Below are 21,430 nucleotides of genomic sequence, written 5' to 3'. Positions count from 1 at the left end.
AGTAGAAAGCACAAACTACTTTTGTTTTCTTTTGTTTTCTTTTGTACAATGAGGAAATGTAATATTCTGCCTAGAACAAAAAAACTGATAGTCAAACAAACTGGGTATTAATCAAGGTCTTACTCTCATTGGAAGAACTATGCCTTAACTGTCATCTCTGTAAAAGTGGTGAATATTTTCTCTAACAGTGTGAATAATAAACCATGCTATAGCTTTCTGTCCTCAGTTCTTAATTGACATAGTGTATGTAGTAAAATCTGAATTTCTTATATTTAATAGCTTGTATTGCATTATATATTGTACTGAAACCATGAGGTCTAGAGTAATCTTTAGATATAAAACCAAAAGCAAACTGATTCAAAAGCTTTGAACTTCCTGCATGTTTCAAGTTTCTGCAGATTCAAGTCTTGAAATTGAGTAGATCACTTGTTTGGGAAAGATTTTCTGTGAAAGATGTTTGGAAAGATGTAAGGACCCTGTGTTCGAAAAACCTTAAGTTCTAAACCAGTTGCTGATTATGAACTGTCTGAAGACATAGATGACACTCATTCATCTTCATGCTTCTTAGTTCAGTGAGAGGTTTAGTGAGTTCAGGAGTTTTGAGGAGATGGTGGGTTATTCCACTGGTTCTTAGGCTGCTGAAGGGTATTGGATCTCACTTAAATCAAGACTATAAATTTTGGTTCTCGGTTTCAAATGCTAAAAATTCAAAGATTGCAGTCTGCTTTTTGATGTATTTTTGATGTATGTCACTATTTAGTGATTAACTGTTCAAGCTCTATATATTACTGGCAGGATGAGTTTCCTTCTGGGAGGTATTAATTTTACATAAATTGAAATGAATAGCTGCTTAATTAGAAGGCATGGTGTGTTTTAAAGAACACTTTGAGGATGCAGTATGGTTGGGGCAGAAATTCTTCCCTCATCTTTTACAATTTACAGTCTTTTATCTTTGCACTGCTGAGCTGAAGTGTTTATTCTTTCTTTGCCTTCTCTTAGGGGAAGAGAAAAGTGAAGGTAGCAACAAATAAAAGTTGTCTTATTGTGTGAAAGGGTGGTACGCTGAGAACAGTTATTTATTGCTATTCATTTCACCCTGTGAGTGGCTGCTATAGATTTATAAAATCTACTGATACACTTTAAAGCAGTTATGCACTTTAGCTTTTATATATCAATAAATTTTCCACAGCTGCGGATGCTCAGAAGCACATCTTGTGAAATCTTTGCATTTTATAAAAAAAAAAAAAAGGCAGTTAAAAAAACCCCAAAGAAACTTGTCGACCTCATAGCCAAGTTCTCCTCCAAATACTTCCAGCTGCAGCTAGAGGGATGAGTCATGCTGAAAGCTGAGGAGCTTTTCTAAAAGCCTTTCACTTGGTTCACATGATTTTTATTTTTTTTTAACTTTACATTCCTGTCTGTTTTTCTTTTCTTAAAAAAACCCCAACAAACCGTGAAGGCGAGTCACCCAAGGAAAACCCGTACGAGGATGTGGAGCTGAAAGGCCATCATGCGGGCCGAAAATCCCATCAGCTCTCGGAGAATTCCCTAGATTCTTTGCACAGGATGTGGACGCCGCAGGACAGGAAATACACATCACCTCCCCAGGTAACGGTGTGACGGCACCGGTCTTTCTGTGCTTGAAGCTTATTTAAAACTTTTGCAAGAAAATCAATCGTGGCATAGGAGGAGGAGCAGCCGTGCTGAATGAGAAAGGGTATCTGGAAAAGGAGTGCGATCAGATGCATAAATCATTGCTGGGAATGCTCTTGGCAGCTGCAGCTCAGCTTCTCAGCGCTGCGCTGCAGAATCTGATGGCTCTTTGTGCTGGCTACGGCCTGATGAGTTTAAGCAGAACCCTTCCACTGGTTGTGAGCTGAATCTGGCCCTAAATTATTTGTATGGCTGCACCTCTTTGTGAATTGCCTCCATGTTTGCTGCTGGGCTTTTAGTAGGAACAGGAGGGAAAAAGTCAGCTGCTTAATCTTGCCCACGTATAGCTATGTGAGGCCGAATGGGACTTTGCTAATGTGAAGTACGTAGCGTGGCATGTTTTATTGTAAAATGGAGAAGGACAAGTTTGCCCCCCCCAATAAAGAAATGAATAATAAAGTAATCAGAAAAAACGGAATGTCTGCATTTAACAAGGCTGTATATGTTGTATTTACAGCATAAAGTAAAAGACCAGGAACTCAGCAGACTTTCCATTTTGTGGTGAATTTTCCAAAGCAGTCTGTTTTTTGTGAATGCTATGAAATGCCAGGTTGCTTTGTTGTTTATGGGATCATTGTGTTCATAAGGAAAAATATAAATTTCATCACATACATAATTTTGAGATTCAAAACACTCTTAAAGGAACTTTGTTTTGCACTGAATCAACAGAAAATTTGCAGCTGAACAAAAGGTCATAACAATTTACATTTCTGTCTTGTAAAGAGACCTAGAACAAAACTGAATATATTTTCTTTCACTTATTTTGTGTGTATGTGAGCATCACAGTTCAAGAGACAAAAGAAGTATCACCAGGATTCTTAGTATGCACCTAACATAATTTGTAAAAAAGGACTGTTTTCAACAAAGCTACTGAAAAAGGAACAAGTAGAAAGCAGTAATCAGGCAGAGTAAGGAGAAACAGAAACTGCAGCCATGAAGATAACCTCGTTGTGAGAGACATGCTATGCATAACAGTTATTTTGGGCTGTGTGTGTTCAGAGGAATTGTGTACCTTCTAGAGGATCCAACAGGGTGTACCATTAGGGTAGGAATCATATAGGTCCATTAGTAAGATACTGTCCATTGTTCTCTGTTTTACACAGGGTGACCAAAGAATATACAGATTAAAATGACTTCTGTAAAGTTGCTCAGTAAATAAGTACTTTGGTGTCTTTGCAACAGGCTATCTTTATTCTGGTAGCTTCTTTTTGAAATGCTGCCAGGACCCAGTCCTGCCATAATTGCGCTGTCATTGTGCTGCTATGTAAAGCAAAGAGAGACTAAGAGCAGGTCAGCTATGGGCCTGGGTAATGCTCCAATGACCAGAAATAGAAAAGTCTCAATTTCCTGAAGAATGGCAGCTTTGGCAATGATATATCACCCAGTTTTTCCAGCATACAACATAGCTGGATTAGCAACAGGACTTTTCAGTCGTGGATGATGATAAACAAGATGGAAGAGATCAGAAGGTCAGCAGGCTTTCAACAATCATCTCCAAAAAGAATTCCTTTCATTAAAATATAAACTGCTGCAGATTTTCCTGGCATGCTAACCTGTGGTAAGCAGAGACCTCAGAAACACTGGCTTGTGGTCATGTGGTCATTTTGAATTCCACTGTGTCTTCTCCTTTCCCATTCATTACTTTGAGTGTTTGAAGTCATCAGGTGTAAAAATAAAAAGAATGTTTTATCGATGACATTATATTTGTGATGCAAAGCCCACACGTACAGAAACACCTACTCTTAATCCCAGGTAGTATGGCACTGTAATAGGTAAGCCCTCCAAGTAGGACAAATGGGACATTTATAGTTGCAGGTTTATAGCTTGTAATACTGCTAATAGAATATTAGCAAATGCCAACTGACAGCTGATTGACATAATAGTACTTTTTGGCTAAGCTTCTTACAGTGTTTGTGTTTGGGAGGAGAAGGCAGGGACCTGGCCTTGCCAACCTGCTGATTAACTTTCCTGAGAGCTGGGCAAGAGCTGCTTGAAGGACTGCTCTAAAAGAGCCCAAGTTTTTTAAAGATAGCTGTTACCTGGTGCTTAACCCTGTCAATGAGATTTTCCCTTCCCCCTGCAATGTTAACTGTTTTTTGTTTTAAAGGGAGTTCTTTGCAAATGCAGAACAAAGCTGTAACTGTGCCTCTGCACACTGGCAGTGCTTAAAACGTCTAAACACCATGGAAATACAGCAAGCTTGACCTTCTACTTTCTTTCTCCAGGATAAAATAGTAACGTCAATGTAATTCCTCTTGATTTTCAGTACTGCAAGTGAAAGGGATGGATCAGGCCCATCGGGTCAGTGTTCTGATGTCAACCAAGCCTTTAAGTTAGTTTTGAAGGCTCATAGAGGGTGTGTGGAAATGCACCAAAGCCAAAAGTACTATTGTTTTCTTTGAACTTTAAAGTCTTAGATATTGACCCCTGTCTCTTTGCTTTGACCTTAAACCCTCTCTCTGCACATGTCCCTCAGAGCAGTGGCTCACCTGGCATGATGTCCTTGTGTAGCCACCACTCACTCACACAGAGCTGCTCCTGCACTAAGTGTTGCTGAGAGGGGGAAGAGCTCAAGCTGTTCTTGTTCTTGCAGCTACCTTCGAAACCCAGCAGCCAGTCCCTGCGTATCGGGAACTGGTCAGAAAGGAAGAGCCACCGCTTACCACGGCTGCCCAAGAGGCACAGCCACGATGACATGCTGCTGCTGGCTCAGCTTGGCATTCCCTCCTCCCCTTCCAGCCTCAATGATGACAGCCTGAGTACGACAAGTGAGCTGCTGTCTACACGGCGGGCCAGGAGGATCCCAAAGGTACTGGCAGGGTGATCAGGCTTATGCTGAGGATAGGTCACCTGTGTGCAAGAGCTTGCAAATTTCTATCCAGCCTTTAGCCATCACTGAAAGCTCTTTTTATATCCTAAAGGAAAATTGAGATCAAAACAGAAACAGTAACTCTCAGGAGCCAAGACATACTCCTTTTTTACCTACAGCAGTACTGTGAAAATCCTTTCCCTAGAAGTGGGTAGCTCTGCCCTGGTCCAAGAGTAGCAAACATCTGATGGCCATCTTTGCACAGAGCTGATTTTAAGCCAGTTCTGTTTTCCACACTTTTCTTTAAGCTCTGTGGGCCAGAGCATTGTTGTGTACCTAACTTTATGATTTTGAACGGGTGATGGACAAGCAATTATTATTTATAACATGCAGCAGCATCTGAAGTGGGTTTTTCACCCATCATTTGTTCACTGGTGTCAGGAAAATTAACTATTATTGGCCTAATATGTTTCCCTTCATTTACTCACAACCTACCCCATCTAGATAACCCCGTTGTCTTGATTGATTTGAAGTAGGAAATAATTTTCCATTTTTCAAGGAGTATTCCAATTCAAAATGGGATGTGGAAAAAACCCAAGCCACCAAACAACAAAAAAAATCAACAAACCTTTTCTAGTACAATAGCAACGGCAGGGGGGAGAACTGCCGATATATTTATTTTTGGCTTGTGAACAAAGTTGATTTTTACTGTATATTCAGCTCTTTCCTGTTCTTATTAAAGAGCATATTTTAAAGTATGTGGCTGTAAATACTGTGAGTAGAGGGAGAATTTTACATTCTTGTCAATTAGTCTGGAATTCTCTCTACGCAGGAAACAAACAAAACCAAGGAAATTAAGCTTACATCCTTAGTATTTACTACATATTTACTTACACTATTCTACTGCACAAATGAGCATGCATCTGTGAAGCAAGTTACAGAGTAACTTACAGAGTAGCTTAGAACTTGGTTTTGAGTAAAACTTGGGAAGTTTTGTACCCAACCTTCTTTTTTTTTTTTTCTTTTTAAAATTTTTTTTGTTTAAGGGACAGACATTCTCCTTATATGAAATTATGTTCTCAGCATATGAATGTTCATAGTTTTATAATAAATCTTGTGATAATTGCTATTTTTGACCACTCTAGCTCCTAGAATCATGTATTACTGGAGAATCTCAGTTTTTTATTGAGAAAATGTGAGTTGTTAGAGGGAAAAACTCGAACCTGAGAAAATCCTGTTCTGTACCACCCCCAGTGATGCTTTGTGAAGCAATTTAAACACCTGGGCTTTCCTCACCACAGTGCAGGTGTTTTACACCTGATGAAGTAGCTCAAGCAGACCAAGTGCCAAGCAGCCCAGCGAGGGGAGTGAAAAATCCCAGCAAGGCGCCTCACTCCTGGTTCCTGATGCCTTGTTCCGCGCTTACGTGCAGGAGTTTCTGGGCCGGCGCATGTGCTGGAGCCAGACGGGCTTTCATCCTGCTGGCCCTGCCGTGGTGCTGCGCAGATTCCCGGTGGGCAGAGCCAGGCTCACGGCCACAAGCAGAGAAGTTCCAGCTGAGCCTGGCTGCTGCGTTGCCCGTAGTTCAGTCAGCATGTAGAGGCAAAATCTGCTTCGAGCAGAACAAGCGAGGATTTTAACACTTCAAACTGTTCCTTCTGGGCCAGACTCATGTCCCCTGTTGGAGGGGTTGCATGAGTTCTTGTTCCAGCCTGTGTTCTGTTACTGTTTCTACTGTGTCTATGGCAGATTAGTTTCCCTCACTGAGTTTATTTCTCTCTGCAAGCTGAGGTAAAACATCTTTTCCAAAATGTTTTCTAGTTCTATGAGTAAAGCTGCTATGGAATGAAATATACTATTTGTGACTCATAAAAACGTTATGATGATTAATTGCTACACATTTATGACTCTCTACAAGTTATAATATTCTGTTTAGTTGCAAATTCTTAGTAATTCCAACGCCTTGTTGAAGGCACTAAACACAAGTTATCTCATTAATATTTTCCATCATCTCAGATTTTTCTGGATAGACAGTTATTATCTGCATTAGTCCTCCTCAGGGAAGTCATAAAGATGATTACTAGGAGTTAAAATTCTGGATAGTACTGCTTAAAGCCATTTAAAGCCAGTACTAGTAGCTAACTTCAAAATACTTTTGTAGATAAGGGTAAGATTGGAGACAGTAGATAGAGCATCTCTGAAGTAAGGTAGGTACAGCATGAGTTGGCAGGGGGAGGGAGAAGTCCATATGGGCCAGATCCTCAGCTGATACGATACAGCTTCAAAGCAGCTGGTTCACTCTGTACCTGAAAAGCCTTTAAAAAGTTAGGGCCATCTTCTTCTGGTGCTTATTTGAACACACTAAAATCTCAGTTCAGGGAGGTGCTAACATACATGTTACTCTCATATTCAAAATAAGAACATGAACTTAAGGTGCATGAGAGTTTGGCAAAGTTGGATATGGCTAATGGATCACTGTTACTTAGACACTGCAAGTGAAGAGAGAAAAAATAGCATCGAGAGAGAGAGAGGAATGAGGTAATAGAAGATAACCGCTACCTTTGAATCCTCAGGCTCATTGTGCTTTTATTACAAATGTCTATGTGATTTTTGAAAATGAGATTTAGGTTTCTGAGTTATTTAATTATTTTTAAAAATATATCCATAGGTAAAGAAGTGAGATTCAAAACAAGTGATTCAAACAAATGGGATTCAAATAAGAGAGATAAGACATGCACTTTGAAATAGTAAAGGCTTTGGGGGGTTCAGCTGGCCTATCATCTGTGGTAAAATTTTTTTGTTTGTATAGATTAATTAAAAGTCTTCTAGCAGAAAAGTATTTTTACTTATTTCTGATTTCTTATTTTGCAGCTTGTCCAAAGAATCAATTCCATTTACAGTGCAAAAAGAGGAAAAAAACGACTGAAGAAACTTTCTATGTCCAATATTGAAACAGCGTCTCTACGAGGTATGACACAGGCATCACGGTTCAGTGAATCCATTTGGATGTTATAGGATTAACAGATTCCCTTCTTTCCTCCACATGTACCTTGGGCTCTGCTTTGTTTAGAACTTTCTTCCACGAACAATGATAACTTTGTGTCTGCAAAAGGAGAAAATGGGGATGAGCTTAAAATAACCGAGATTCTCAGCATTGTCTGTCCTATTAATCCCATGATCAGATGGACTCATCCAGCTGCTTCTTTATTTCACTTTTTGAGTAATTTGTATCTCTAAGTTTTGTCCAAAATTCACAGTTTTGACCTTGTAATTCATTAATGCTTTTTCCTGGCATATGAATATAACACACACTGCGTTTCAGACTGCTTCTGGAAAAACAGGGGCCAAAAAGAAATTCAGGCCATGTTTGTAGTAGGAGTACAATAGATCTTTAATGCAAGTACACCTCAAAAATACATCTTGTCATAAGGTTACTTTTGCATGTTACTCTCACTCTGTTTGGTGAGTTCTGGCGATTGAAAATGTTGCCCAGACAAAGCTCATAAGGCTTTCTTTGACTTCTCAAATGCTGTGTAACATTTTTAAAAAAAAAAATGAAGTCTGAAAAAGCAGTGGAAGGGTTAAAATCTGTTTTGCAAATGACACATTCACCTCTGTAGCTTAGCATAGATGGGAGTTCAGTGCAACCAATTGCTGTAACGGGGAATGAATTTTGCACTTTCATCAAAATGAAGCTCTTTTCTCAAGCAAAATTGAAACTTAATCCAAGGAAAACACAATCTAAGGAGTCATTCAAACTGTTTATTTCAAGGTGTTTCAAAACTGAGGAGAGAGCATGTGTGGGTCACAAGGCTCAGTGTGAGATACGATTTTTCCCAGCTTCACCACAGTAACCCAAGTTTATGTTTGCTTTGGTTTTGCATTAACTGATCAGTCTATCCCCTCCGCAGATGAGAACAGCGAGAGTGAGAGTGACTCAGATGACAGGTTTAAAGGTAAGGGATCAGACTTCAATAACTTCAAGTCAGCCACTGTCACAGACCTTATCAACACACATTCTTCTGCTACTGCACATTGTTCCTGTCCATGGCCTGTATTTTCCTTCCTGATCTATGCTAACTCCATTACTGCAGAGCTCACAAAGTTTCCAACACAGGAGCATGTATGTGGAAAGCAAGGACAAAATGAGCTGTGAAGATCTAACAAGGATTTGGCAACTGTGTCATATAATGAAGAACAGGACCTTTGATAGATTTGCTTTGTCAGCCACTTCACAGATGCTGATGTTTTCCAGACTGACTACTGGGTGCAAATTTAGAGGGATGAGATTGGATAAATATGCTCTCCTCTTATTCATACACTGCTTTAAGTGTTTATAGCTAGCTGCTGTTGGAGGCAAGATTCTGGGTCTGATCCAGCATAGCAATTCTTATACTCTTTTATAGGTCTGCAGTTTCCAAATTGTAGAAATTCCTTTATCAGTGCACAGCACCTGCACAAACTCTGCTTGAGCCAGTCCAGTAAATTAGTCCCTCATTTTCAAGAGTCCTGATGCACAGAGTGAACTATAAAAAAGTTACAAAAAAGTTGAAGGCAGCAACAACAGATTTTATTTCTAAAAACCCATCATGTTGTTAGTAAGTGAGGGGGAAAAAACCACGAGTGCCGAGCTGTGGTTGTAAGATAAGGGGCAAACATTCATGTCTGTCTACTACAGATGTCACATGCTTACTGTTCATGCAGGAAAATTTGCTGGAAAAAGTTGTCTTAGGGAAACAGATTTGTTCCAGACAGGTGGTGGTAAGACCACCCAAAACAGGCTGTATGCAACGTTGTACAGCAATGTGTGGAAAAAACTCATTGCTCCTTTGTAGACAGGTACCACCCCAAAAGCACTTGCAGTTCTCTTTCTCTTTGGGTCAAAAAATATAGGGGTTGCTTTTGCTCACAGCTCATGAAAGCAGACAGACAGGGCCTGGCCTCTCTCTTGTTATTGGGAGGATATTCTGATTTCACTGGAAACTGGGAAGCTTCTTCCCCCATTGTTGTGGAACAGAGGATCTCCATTCTGATGGCTCCCTAACTGCTCCTGCGTGACCTTGTATTTACATTGATGCTCTCAGGGCATCCTGAGCCAAAGATCCAGCTGGCGTGTGTAGCATGACAGGATTCACTGGGTCCCCATCTGTTGGGGTGGGCTCTTTGGTTTCGCCTCTTGCAAATATGAAGCACTGGCCGGCAGTGTGGGGTTATGGCAAGGCAGGATAAGGCAGGTTATTTCTTAGGATTTAGCTTCCCTAATTGTGCGGTCACATCAAGACCCAGGTGCTTTATCAAAATAATTTTTAAATTTGTGGTGTTGAACCACAGCTGGTCATCAAGGGGTTTCCTTTTCTTTGTGTCAATTAATTACTTACTGCTGTGATCAAATGCTTGTGAGACCTTACTTCCCTACCACAAGGGATAGCCTGCCTTTTGCAAACTGTGGGCAGCATGAGTGAATGTAGCCTTAAGGGATTGACATGAGCTGCTAATATTTCATTTGCCATTGCACAGAGATCCTAGTGTGAAGAGGTGGGGAAGAGCATGCAGGAAGCTGGTTTTACTTAGCCGTTTTCACTTACTAGACTACCAGAACTGGTAGTGATGTTACTGACTAGTCCGCCATAGAGGTCTAGCGACAAGTCAAGGCGTATCTTTGAATCAGGACTGGACGTGACTATGAATCTAAGATTGCCCCTCAGTCTAATTGGCACAAGCAAAGCAATCACACAGGAGGCAATTTGCACCTCTTTCCTTCCCCCTTCCCTGGAGGTCATTCCATGGCTTGTATGGATATATCCGTGCTGTAGAGAAGGAGAAAATACACCTCCAGTGGTTCTTAGCATAAAGCTGTGCTACGTAGGGACGGGTCACCGAACTGTTTTTGACCAATGTAAACCAGGTCCAAGTCAGACCTGAGATGTGCCACTCCGGAGGCCCTAGTGCGTTTGCACTCCCACATAAGGACTTATAATCTAGTCTTATGTGTGAAGAAAAAGCAGACCTTTGTCAGGGTAACAGTTATGAACTGCAAATTATTTCAGTGACTTAGTGCTGTATCACTTCAGTACTTGGAGAGAGTTTTGATTTATGGGTGCAATTAGCGAGGGGGACTACAGTATGAAGGTTTGCTTTTGAAAGGAGAAAATGCTTGGAATAATATGCTGGCAAATTGAAAGTCCTTTGTGAATGGCTGTGGCTTAGACATACACATTACAGTCCCAGGTAATGATCTGTCTCTTTTTTCTTTTTTTTTCTTTTTTTTGTAAAATGCTAGCTCATACCCAGCGTCTAGTGCACATCCAGTCAATGCTGAAGAGGGCTCCAAGTTATCGAACCCTGGAACTGGAGCTGATTGAATGGCAGGAACGGGAGTTATTTGAGTATTTTGTGGTAGTGTCACTGAAAAAGAAGCCCTCTAAAAACACTTACCTCCCAGAAGTGACGTATCAGTTTCCCAAGGTAAAAGAAAAAGTCTTCTGTACAGTTCATTCTAAGGTCAATAAAGTGAATAAGTGGGAAAATTAATAGAAATCTATTTTTTAAATGGAGTTAATCAGTCAGCTTTCATAATTTTTCCAAAGTGATCTTTTACAAAGCAAAGGGCATAGAGAAGATGACTGAAAGCTTTCCCTGTTTACGAATTTATCTTTTCCAGTGCTGGAGAGTTTGGACTGATAGTAGGTGCTTTAAAGACGGTGTTTAAATTCAGTTTCTAAATATTTCACTTCTAACTCATTTTGGCTGTATTAGGATTTGTTCCAAAACTCACTGAAATCAATGGAAAGACTTTTTCTGATCTATGGCATTTCTCTTGTGCTCTTGCAGCAGAAAGGAATTAGAGTTAGGACTGTGTTTTAAGTGGCCATTGTGCAACAAGGGAGTTTTGGGCAATTAAAAAAAAAAGTTAAAAAACCCCCAGCAGTGATTATTTCTATTGTACTAACATACAAGCTTGTCCTTGGGTCATGCCTCATTCTGCCAAGCACAAATAAAGAACTAGCTGATGGTTCTTGCTCTTCAGAGCTCATTAGTATCCCCCCTGTCCTGAGAGGTGCTGTGAAGCTGGCACTAACAGTAACTGACTGAACCTCAATTTTCTCCCCCGCAGCTAGAAAGACCAACCAAGCAAATGCGTGAAGCGGAGGAGCGTCTCAAGGCTATCCCTCAGTTCTGCTTTCCTGATGCCAAGGATTGGCTCCCTGTCTCCGAATACAATAGGTAAACCTTCCGGTGCTCCTCTGCTGCACAGTGCTGAGGGAGTGCGTCTGGAGCAGCCACAGGCTTGCCGATGCCCAATTAAGGAAGTAACAGTTTAAGTCTTGGCCACTTCAGGCTCAAGCAGCTGTATTTAATTTTTTTTTTTTTAAGTTCTGTATTATTTTTCTTCCCTATTCTGCCTGGCTTACAAGCCTGTGTGGCTGAGGGGAAGAGGTTTGAAGGTTCCTCTCAGTGCTAAACCCAAAAGCATAAATGGAAGTATTTAAAATTAATCTTAAAAAGAACGGGATCCTGCCCACCACCTGCCCTAGTCATTCACCCCAGAGTGCTTGTCTAACATTGCAGGACACCTCTTCATTTGGCTTAAAGCAATACTGTTCAGAGAACTTTATTTTAGAGCTAAGCTCTATGCCAGCAGAGCAGCCATATCTTCCTTCCCTCAGAGATGAATGACTACAGGAGAAGGACAAGGGAAGGGAGAGCCAAGCTTCCATTTTCTTTTTCATTCAAAAGAAACCTCAAAAAATATATCTTTTTTTTCCCCTGCATTGATGTGTCAGAACCTGTTGACCTGAAGGTGTAGAAGTACTAGAATAGGCAAAAGGGATAGAATCACAGAATGGTTTGGATTGGAAGGGACCTTTAAAGGTCATCTAGTCCAACCCCACCCTGCAATGAGCAGGGTCATCTTCAGATCAGAGCCCCCTCCAACGTGACCTTGAATGTTTCCAGGGATGGGGCGTTTACCACCTCTCTGGGCAATCTGTGCCAGTGTGTCACCACCCTCAATGTAAAACATTTTTTCCTTCTATCTAGTCTACATCTGCCCTCTTTTAGTTTAAAACCATTACCCTTTGTCCTATGACAACAGGCCCTAGTAAAAATTCTGTCCCCGTCTTTCTTATAAGCCCCCTGTAAGTACTGGAAGGCTTCAATACGGTTTCCCCAGAGCCTTCTCTTCTGCAGGCTAAACAACCCAAACTCTCTCAGCCTGTTCTCACAGGAGAGGTGTTCCAGCCCTCTGATCATTTCTGTGGCCTCCTCTGGACCTGCTCCAACAGGTCCATGTCTTTCCTGTGCTGAGGGCTCCAGAGCTGGATGCAGGACTCCAGGTGGGGTCTCCCTATATTCCCCTAGAATGTGAGATGGCTTTTTAACATGCGTGCGCTGAGACATGTGTAAATGAAGTAAGACCCATTCAGAGTGTGTCTAGAGGGACTTTCAGTGATGACAAGGAACTAGCATTCACCTGCAGGAACTACTGTAACCAAGAATATTGGCTTACATATGGCACATGCAACACAACCATGTTATATTCTGTGTTGCTTGGCTGTATTATTCAGTACGTGTAAACACCTGAATAGTGAGTTATTGAAAACACTGAAGGAGAAGTGGACAACTGTATGGGCAACATTGGTATGAGAAGCACACAGCCCTGCCTACACAGCATTTCACCTCTTCTGTTGCTGCTTTCCTAGACAGACTTTTCATGAGCCTGTGTTCGTGAAATAAGATATCCTTCCCATATACAGCTATAATGATATAAACCCTGGTATTCCAACACAAAGAAAAAGTATTTTGTATAATTCCATTTAAAACTTGCAAAGCAGTCAGGAATGTTTCTCAGACCAGGGAAAAATTCACAGACCCATCTCTTTACCTATGCCGTAATTACAGCCTTAAACTGTTGTTTTACTCCTCTGTCACAAATGGTACTTACCCTAGACAGGGACATAAAATGAGCTGGATTTTAGAAATCTGTGTTGTTTCTGGATTAGAAAATGATTTCTCTACTCTTAGAGAATATCTAAGGCTCTCCCTTTAAGAACAAAGCACAGTCCATAGACAGGATCTAACTAAAAGGTAAGGGAGATACAGCATTTGAATACTGCCCTCAAAATCTGATTTTTGTGTTCCTTCTGCAGTACAAAGGGACTGCCATGCCACTGAAATTCAGCACCCATCTCTTCTTATTATAAGATAGCTAGGTTGTCCACAACCGTGCAGATATTTTTGCTCTACTGTTGGTGGAATTTGTCCACAGAGTATGTCCAGGTGACGAGCAGAGGGAGAGAAGACCCTCCAGTGGATAGAATCTCTCACTGGATAAGGCAGTATCCCTTTCTAAATGATCTACCATAGTGGATCATCATCTACTATGCTGTAGTTTTGATAGTAAGATCTTGGCAATTTATTTTCTTCTTAGTGAGACCTTTTCTTTCATGCTGACTGGGGAAGATGGGAGCCGGCGGTTTGGTTATTGCAGGAGGCTGTTGGTAAGTACGTCACCTTCACCTCAAAATGCAGAATTCTGTTAAACAGTGTCTCAAAACTATAGTCTAAGCTTTGAAGGTATCTCTCATAGTTTTAAAAGAAAACAGAGTTACTCTCTCTGAAATCTGGAAATGTAAGGAGCTCAAGTAAAAAAAGAATTTGTATCGGCTGTCTTAATCAAATAGATCCCAAGTCTTGTAGGATATTCCTAAGAATGTGGAAAGTTTCTTGTGTGAGCACTTCTAAAATTCTTTATATTATGTGCTTTCAAGCAGAATCAGAAATACTACAATGCAAACAAAGGCAAATATGGTATTTCTAAACATCTGTGAGTAGCATTTATGTCTTGGACCGCTGCTTACATCTCCAAAGTACTCTGCCAGCACTGCCTGATCAGTCTGCAGCAGGTCCATGATGTAGATAAATAAGCCACCCTATTGAGTAGGACGGCAACAATGGTGGAGAGCAGGCCACCATCACCACTTGCTCAGGACCATGCAATAAGCCGATGCCAGTGCTGGGAAGTCTAGGTTCTCAGGCTTCTTTTCAGTCCTCATGACCAGGGGTGGTCAACTGGTGGTGCAGGGACCCAGCGCAGCCTACCAAAGAGTTTTGTCTCATCACCTGGAAAATACCCAGTTAGCTGATAAATCAAGAGCATGACAGTGTGTGTGTGTCAGCAGGGTGGGGAGGACACTGCACAAAGGCTTGCAAAGTGTCTTAAGGCAGGTGAAGCACAGTGCAAACAGGGATTTTGCTGTCCATCCTGCAGATCTGACTGGATAGCAGCAAAGCATACAGCAGCACCAGCCTATGCTCATCACCTCTCAGACAGGTTTGGAGCTGGCTGCGAGTGTCTAGGCAGGGAGCCGTGGCTCCTGTACTGTTCACATGACAGTTGCCTGCACTTGGTTGGAGAGCTTATATGGATAATTGATGCTGCAGAAGCATTTTGCGTACTCTCTGTGCAAACTGAACTTCTGCAGCAGCACTGCAAACTTGTAAACAGGTACCCCCTGAGAGAAACGCACGCTGTCACCTTCCCCTGGCTTCCCTCTCTGGCATGATTTCCCATCTTCCCAAGCAGGGAGCACCTGCCTTCAGTAGCTTTCAGTGGCTTCCAGCAGAGAGAGTAACTTGCTGTCATTAGAACAGCACCCACCATCCTGCATGCTTGCTCGTACCTGTCCCTGCTGTTACCCTGCTCTTTGCTATGGCCGAGCTCCTTGTCATGCACGCAGCAGATGCTCTGTCTGGGATGTATTGCTGTGTGTGGTTCCTCTATTTGTAAGAAGTTTAATTTAAACTAACATAACAGAAAACTTGTTTATCAATTCCGTGGGTGGTATTTGCCGTAGGTAGCATCACAGAGACTCGCTTACTCTGTGTAATGGAGTGTGTCAGTGTGGGCCACAACAAGGTTTATATGTGGAAAGGAAATGTCAATGAAGGCTTCTATTGCAGTAAATCTTGGGCTGGTCAGGGGGTGATTCAGAGATAAACAAGTGGAGCACCTAGAAGGTATCCTTGCTGGTGTAAATAAGCATAACAAAATGTAGGGCAGCCATACAATTAAATTACTTTTTTATGTGTTGTCATTTAAAAGGATAATGTATATTTGGAAAAAAATAATAAAACCTCAGAAAATGTTGGCTAGAGTTAAATTATTAATTATCATTAAATTAAGTAGCAGAGATCTGCTACTATTTGCATCCTGCAACCTCTTTCTGTCCTGCTGGGAGAAATGGTGGAATTTGGATTGCTGCCTGAAGTGTGTTCTCCATAGGGTTCAGCTGTGCTCACAAAGCGTAACAATTTCTTGTTCCCTGCAAATGTTGGTGCATGGGTGGAATGGCCTTACTGGTGTGTACCTCAGTGTGATACTTCTACTTAGTCATATGCATACTTTCCTATTTTATATACACAAATACAGAGTTTGTACAGGCAACAAGGAGCAGGTAAATTCTGCAAACACTGTTTATATGCCAGAGGCTTGTGCTCTAAACCAGATCTTTGTATTTGGGTGTCCAATTTCCTGAGCAGTTTCTGAAAGCTTCAATCAGAGCAGCTCTGATGTCCAGGTGCGCACAGTAGCTCTTCCGATAAGTCCCATTCCCGACCCACAAGTTCTGTCAAATGCAATAACCGTAATTCGGGAACGACATGCAGTTTTTGGCAAACATTACATAAGAGAAAGGTGGGGCCATACTCTGTAATATGGAACCATAAGAAAAGCCTAAAATCGTTATAAACTGCTCTGCTTCAAGACAAGCCAACTGCTGTGAGGCTAATTCCTTAGAAAATAGTCCCCAGCTGTCCTGGCGAGGGATGCTCCTGTAATACCCAGCGAGAGGTGTCCCATGCCTTCTAGAGCATTTGGCAGTCCTCGGCAGCAGGCTCCATGGCTGGATGGGCCAACCAGCCTGATCCTGTGAGGATGGCTATCTGTGTCTTCTGCAGAGGTTGGTGTTACGATTTCTTTCTTTATGAAACAATTACTTTTTGTCAGCCTTGTTCTCTTTTGGCATGTTGTGATACGAACAAACTGCTCTGCTTTGTCTTTTCTGCTTTCAGATTTCAGATTTTTCCAGACCTTTTTTTTGAGGGAGTGTGCTAAAACCCTGCCAAAACTACCTCAAGGGATACAGTGACAATTATGTTCTGTTTGTACTACAAATTCTGTACAGTATCCCCTTTAAATGTATTTATGTTGTTTTGTTTCATTTTGGAACAGGATTAGAATGGAATGTAACCTATTGTACCACAGCAAACAATCTGCACTTCTGCAGATAGCATGAAGTTTTCCAGTTACATCTTGATACCTCCAAGGCAATCGTGTAACAGCTTTCCTAGTGACTTGATGTGAGAAGTATGCATCTTCATTTAAAAGGAAACGGGTCAATATATAGTAGCGATACTAACTTTCACTACTATTCCATTTTACTGCAAATAAGACATTTTTCTTCAATCACTCAGATTAATTAAACTTTCTTTTAATGCTCATTAATCCATCAATTTGCTAGGCTCTTTTCTGTTCTTGGGCTGTGGTTTTGTGATACGCATATGTCAGCAGCAAAGACGAGCAGTTCCTGCTGAGGGCTTAGCTTCACCTGGCCAGTCATGGCCCTCTCCAGTGGGCATTACAATGCCCCCAGTGCTTTGGGGCAGCAACCTGGGCAGGGGCAGAAGGGAGAGCAGGAGCACAGGAACAGCAGGAGCACACGGTAGGGAAGGAACAGGGGTGAAGCTGCTGTAATATGAATCTGAGCGTTCCTTGTAAAATACAGATTTTTAATTTGGTCTAGAGTATAATTCTGTTTTACTAATTGCCTTGATTTACTATGTTAAAAAATTGTTTTCTAAAGGGTGTGACTGAAGTCTTGGCTCTTCTCTACCTGTGCAACCCCATAGGTTTGTGCCCAGTAAGAGCACAGCGGATACAAGGATCACAGTGGTGAAAGCAGGGACCTTCTCAGTGGGTTTCTGCTGACACAGCCTTAGCTGCAAGACCCACCAGTACTGGAAAATCTGCAAAACTTTCCTTACTGGGAGGCCATGAATGGTCTCTGCCTCCCAGAAAAAGGGTGTAGACAGCCAGAGAGACACCAGGCCTATATCCTTTGCGAGATGGTTTGTTCCAGTGCAGCTCCTTGGCAGCCTGGGCTGTCAGTGGCCTTATGGCTGGGACCCACAGCTGTGCCAGCCCCTGTCCCCAGGGACAGTCGTGGCATGTAAGCTGCTGTGGATCTTCACAGGCATCTTGGGCTTTATTGCCATGGGAGTTGCTGCAGATGCTGAGGGGTGCTAGTTCTAGCTAGTGGGGCAATACTGGAGTGTAAGATACTGCATCCCCAAAACAATGTCCTGCAGTTTGTTGCCACAGCTGGCAGCTGGTTCATGGGAACAGTAGGAGACACACATTTCTATTATATAGGGCAGACATCTGAGAAGACCCCGTTCTCGGAGCAGGAAGCCTGACAATGTCAGGATTTCTTGGCTGGTAACATTGTACTTGCAGAAATAATATGAAAACTTGCAGGGTCTGTTTCACCCTATCCTACCTCTCCCTTCTCACATAAAAAAATGTTCCTCCAGCAATTTTCTAGCCTAAGATGAGCCAGCCCCAGGAGTCAGTGGAGGAGCAGGTGTCTGAACATGAAGTGTGTATATTAAGACATGAAAAACAGTCGTTAGGTGGGAATAGTTCTTCCTGCGTTTGCTGGGGCAGGAGAAGGGAATTCATTACACTGTGAAAGCAACTTTTGTGGGATGCGGACTAATGTTTATGGAACTGAAAAAGCTCACTGGAAAACCTTTTCTTCCCCTTGCCTTCTTCCCTCCATCCTGCCCCTCCAAGCACCCTTGACAGCCCTGTGCCCATTGGGTGCTCTGGCATTAAAAGTTCATGTTTCACATTTAACAAGAAGACTTTAAGACAAACTTTTAGCTTTTAAACACCCACAGTTTTCTCATGGTCTGAATTTGGATTGGCCCTAACAGAGAATCAAGAGCTGCCGCAGAAGCTGGCTTGTGATGGACATATTCATTTTAGCCTCTCAACATTTGAATTGTTCTGATTCCTGACACCATTAAGGAATATCTCTGTTTCTGGATATGTTGCCTTGCTGATGAAGCTAGGGCTTGTATGCCCATGAGGATGTGATTGTGATCTGACCTGACACAATAACCTGATTTCTGCAAACCTACTTTTCAGTCTCTGTATTTGTAGGTCTGTCATTTTTAAATTAAGCCAGCAACAAAACAGCAGACTTCCCAAGAAGGGGCCTTGCTGGGTTTTCAGTATGTCTCTTTCTGAAACTGCCAAGCCTTATCTAGTATGTGCAGGAAAATATTCATGGGAGGCATCTCCTCTATGTTCTTGATGTCGTCCATTCAAGCTACGCACACTATCAGCCTGTGTGTGGCTCTAATATAACTCAGCAGGAGAAATGTGCTGGGAAGTTATGCAGGAATACCAAGTTTCCCTGTTTAAGCTTTGGATTGAATCTGCATCTTTCATTGTTCTAAGATCAAGACAGTCCTAGAGCCAGGTAGGATTAAAATAGTGTCCTTTTCACTCTCCTGCAGCAGGGAGTAAACATTACAGAATGTGAATGTGAAAATGGCATTTGCATTGTCATTTAGATTAAATGTTTTTAGGTATTACCTCTGTTACATGATCATTGCTTTAATTGCAGCTAATTGAAGCATCTACAGTTCTGGTCTCAAAGGGAGCCCAGGGTATTAGAGGCTTACACAGAGCTAACACATGCTTTGCAAACGCTGCTTCCTTTGGACAACTCATCTCCTGCTGTGCATTTGTGATGGTCCTTTTTCACCTGGCCTTGGGGCAGCCCTTACTGCTTCCTCCAGTTTTCCTAATAATGCCCTCTGGGAAATTATTTAGAAGCTCTCAGGTGAGATGTCCTGTCCCATTTTGGGGAGGAAGGAGCACAGCCCTTCTGGAGTCTTCAGGTTGATGCTAGTCTGTTTCTTGCTGCACTCCTGTGTCTTTGAGATGGCAGGTAGCATTATGGTGCATGTTTCTCTTCCTTGCTGTTTGGTAGATCTGCTTTTGCTACCTTTCCTCTCCACACAGTGTATCTTCAGGTGAATGGGAAAAGCTGGGAGAAGTGCAGGAGGAAAAATGTTGTGTTTGGTCCCCACTGCTTTGGTTCCTCTGATGGGACTAACTAACATGCTGGGACTAGCACTCCCCAGTTATTTCTGGGGCTGTGAAACCGGGGGCTTTCCTGACACCCCACAGCCTCCTCTATATCTTAAAAACACAAACCACTGAGTTACGTCTGAACAGATGGCGAGTACGCACACTGCAGGGGCAGCCCACCTTGCTTTGAAAGCAGGTGCGTGCAGTGTGTGAGAGTTTCTCAGTGCTATGCCAGAGTGGTAGGAGAAGTCTGAAGGCTCCCCTAGATTTCAAGCACATGGGCAGGGAGGTGTGATTTGAAAAAGAAAAATAACAGGCTTATTTTTTGGAGCAAAAGCCTCCTGTTTCTCCTGCCAAAGCAGGTTTTGGAGTGGGCTTTAGTCAGTAAACTTCAGTTTAAATTCACTGTAAAAAAGACTGTCCTGAGCCACTTGCGGACCAGGCCTGATGCAGATCTCAGCTCCCTCATCTCATAGCCAAGTTCTTGTCAGTTTATGTTCATCCTCTTGGGAGACTGTCTCGTTATCAACAAAAATCATTAGCATTTTCATTTGTGATGCTGGACTAAGGCTGAAAATATCCTGGGCTCCATGAAAACAAATTGAAAACAAATCAAAACAAAAACATCGTCCCGGCTATCCCTCTTCTTCCAGGAGTGCAGTGCATCAAGGCAGAGTCACTCAGATGCCTCTCAGCTGTGCTCCTTCACCATACAGCTTCCCTGAACTGGACCTGTTCATCGCCTGGAAGAGTGAGCCTTGGAGGACACGGCTCCAAGGTTTTGCAGCTACCTTGTAGAGCACAACCTGCAACTTGGAAGCACTCTCTTCTGGGAAAAGAGGAGGTTAAACCAGTACTGTTGGCCAGAGCCAATGCCCAAGTCTCCCCTAGTAAAGAGATACGAGTCCAAGCAGAGAAGGGAGGAGTGTCATGGCCCATATGATGTTTCTGTGTGAAAGCAGCAAACTAAAGCACAATGAGCAGGTGTTTTAGATCCAACTTTGAGGTGTAAACTAATGGCTGAGAAGGGAGGTTATGTGAAGAGTTGCCAGTGTGAGAAATTTGAGAAGTCCTGCCCCTCAGAATGGCTCTGCCTGAGGCTTTTGCTTGCTGCCTCTTCAAGATGATTTGTATGCATCTGGGAGGCTGTGCTATTTGCAAGAAAAAGCCTCTGAAATAACAGAAAAGGATGTCCTATACAGTGAGTGCAAGGAGGGAAGAATCGCAGCTCTGAGAGACATGTAGCCATTAAGACATTTGAAAGCAATGATATTTCATAAAGGAGAATCTTTGAGTAAGCGCTGAGCAGTTATTGTTTCTGGTCTTATAGATGACCTAGGAATGTGATGTTTTTACTGGCACTCAGTGAGACAGTTCTTGGTTGGGAGCTATCCAAGGCTCCTGGCATGGCTTCGGCATTCCTGCAGATTTGACACAATGATTTTAACCAAAATCCCACATGCTTGATATAATCACTCAGTGCCTTTAGAAAGGGTTTTATACCTAATATGGACAAAAAAGGGCTCTGCTGCTTCAGAGATGTGACGTGTAGTGAGCAGGTTTGGATCCAGAAATAGACTCATCTGTATTCACTTAGCTTTGGTATTTTTTTGTGGTCTTTATTATAACCGGCAGGCACCTGCTGACTGTCCAAGTCTAGATTGCAATATTCAGATTTAAAAAGCACAGCTACCCCTCAGTTACTCTTGATTGATATCTGTATGGCATGTAAATGTCAAACA

The 21,430-nt window shown here is 42.2% G+C and overlaps 1 protein-coding gene across 5 annotated transcripts in view; it reads left to right on the top strand.

The window, feature by feature from the left end:
• DENND2B (DENN domain containing 2B) overlaps positions 1-21,430 on the top strand; it is a gene marked incomplete at both ends in the record, with an annotated part of 100,383 nt that overhangs the window by 45,361 nt on the left and 33,592 nt on the right. For 2 of the 5 annotated variants that reach the window (XM_082000349.1, XM_082000348.1), the window contains 7 exons: positions 1,460-1,608; positions 4,307-4,522; positions 7,394-7,490; positions 8,434-8,478; positions 10,803-10,987; positions 11,637-11,746; positions 13,953-14,022. In XM_082000349.1, coding sequence (XP_081856475.1) covers positions 1,460-1,608; positions 4,307-4,522; positions 7,394-7,490; positions 8,434-8,478; positions 10,803-10,987; positions 11,637-11,746; positions 13,953-14,022 — 872 coding nt within the window. Of the gene's footprint in view, positions 1-1,452; positions 1,609-4,306; positions 4,523-7,393; positions 7,491-8,433; positions 8,479-10,802; positions 10,988-11,636; positions 11,747-13,952; positions 14,023-21,430 lie in introns of all 5 variants that reach the window. The other 3 variants (XM_082000347.1, XM_082000351.1, XM_082000350.1) reach the window with 3 other exon arrangements.

The sequence above is a fragment of the Phaethon aethereus genome, assembly GCF_964289735.1.
Source record: "Phaethon aethereus genome assembly, chromosome: 5".
Lineage (NCBI taxonomy): Eukaryota > Metazoa > Chordata > Aves > Phaethontiformes > Phaethontidae > Phaethon > Phaethon aethereus.
The sequence above is the reverse complement of the archived record's forward strand: the minus strand, read 5'-3'. Positions and strand labels throughout refer to the sequence as shown.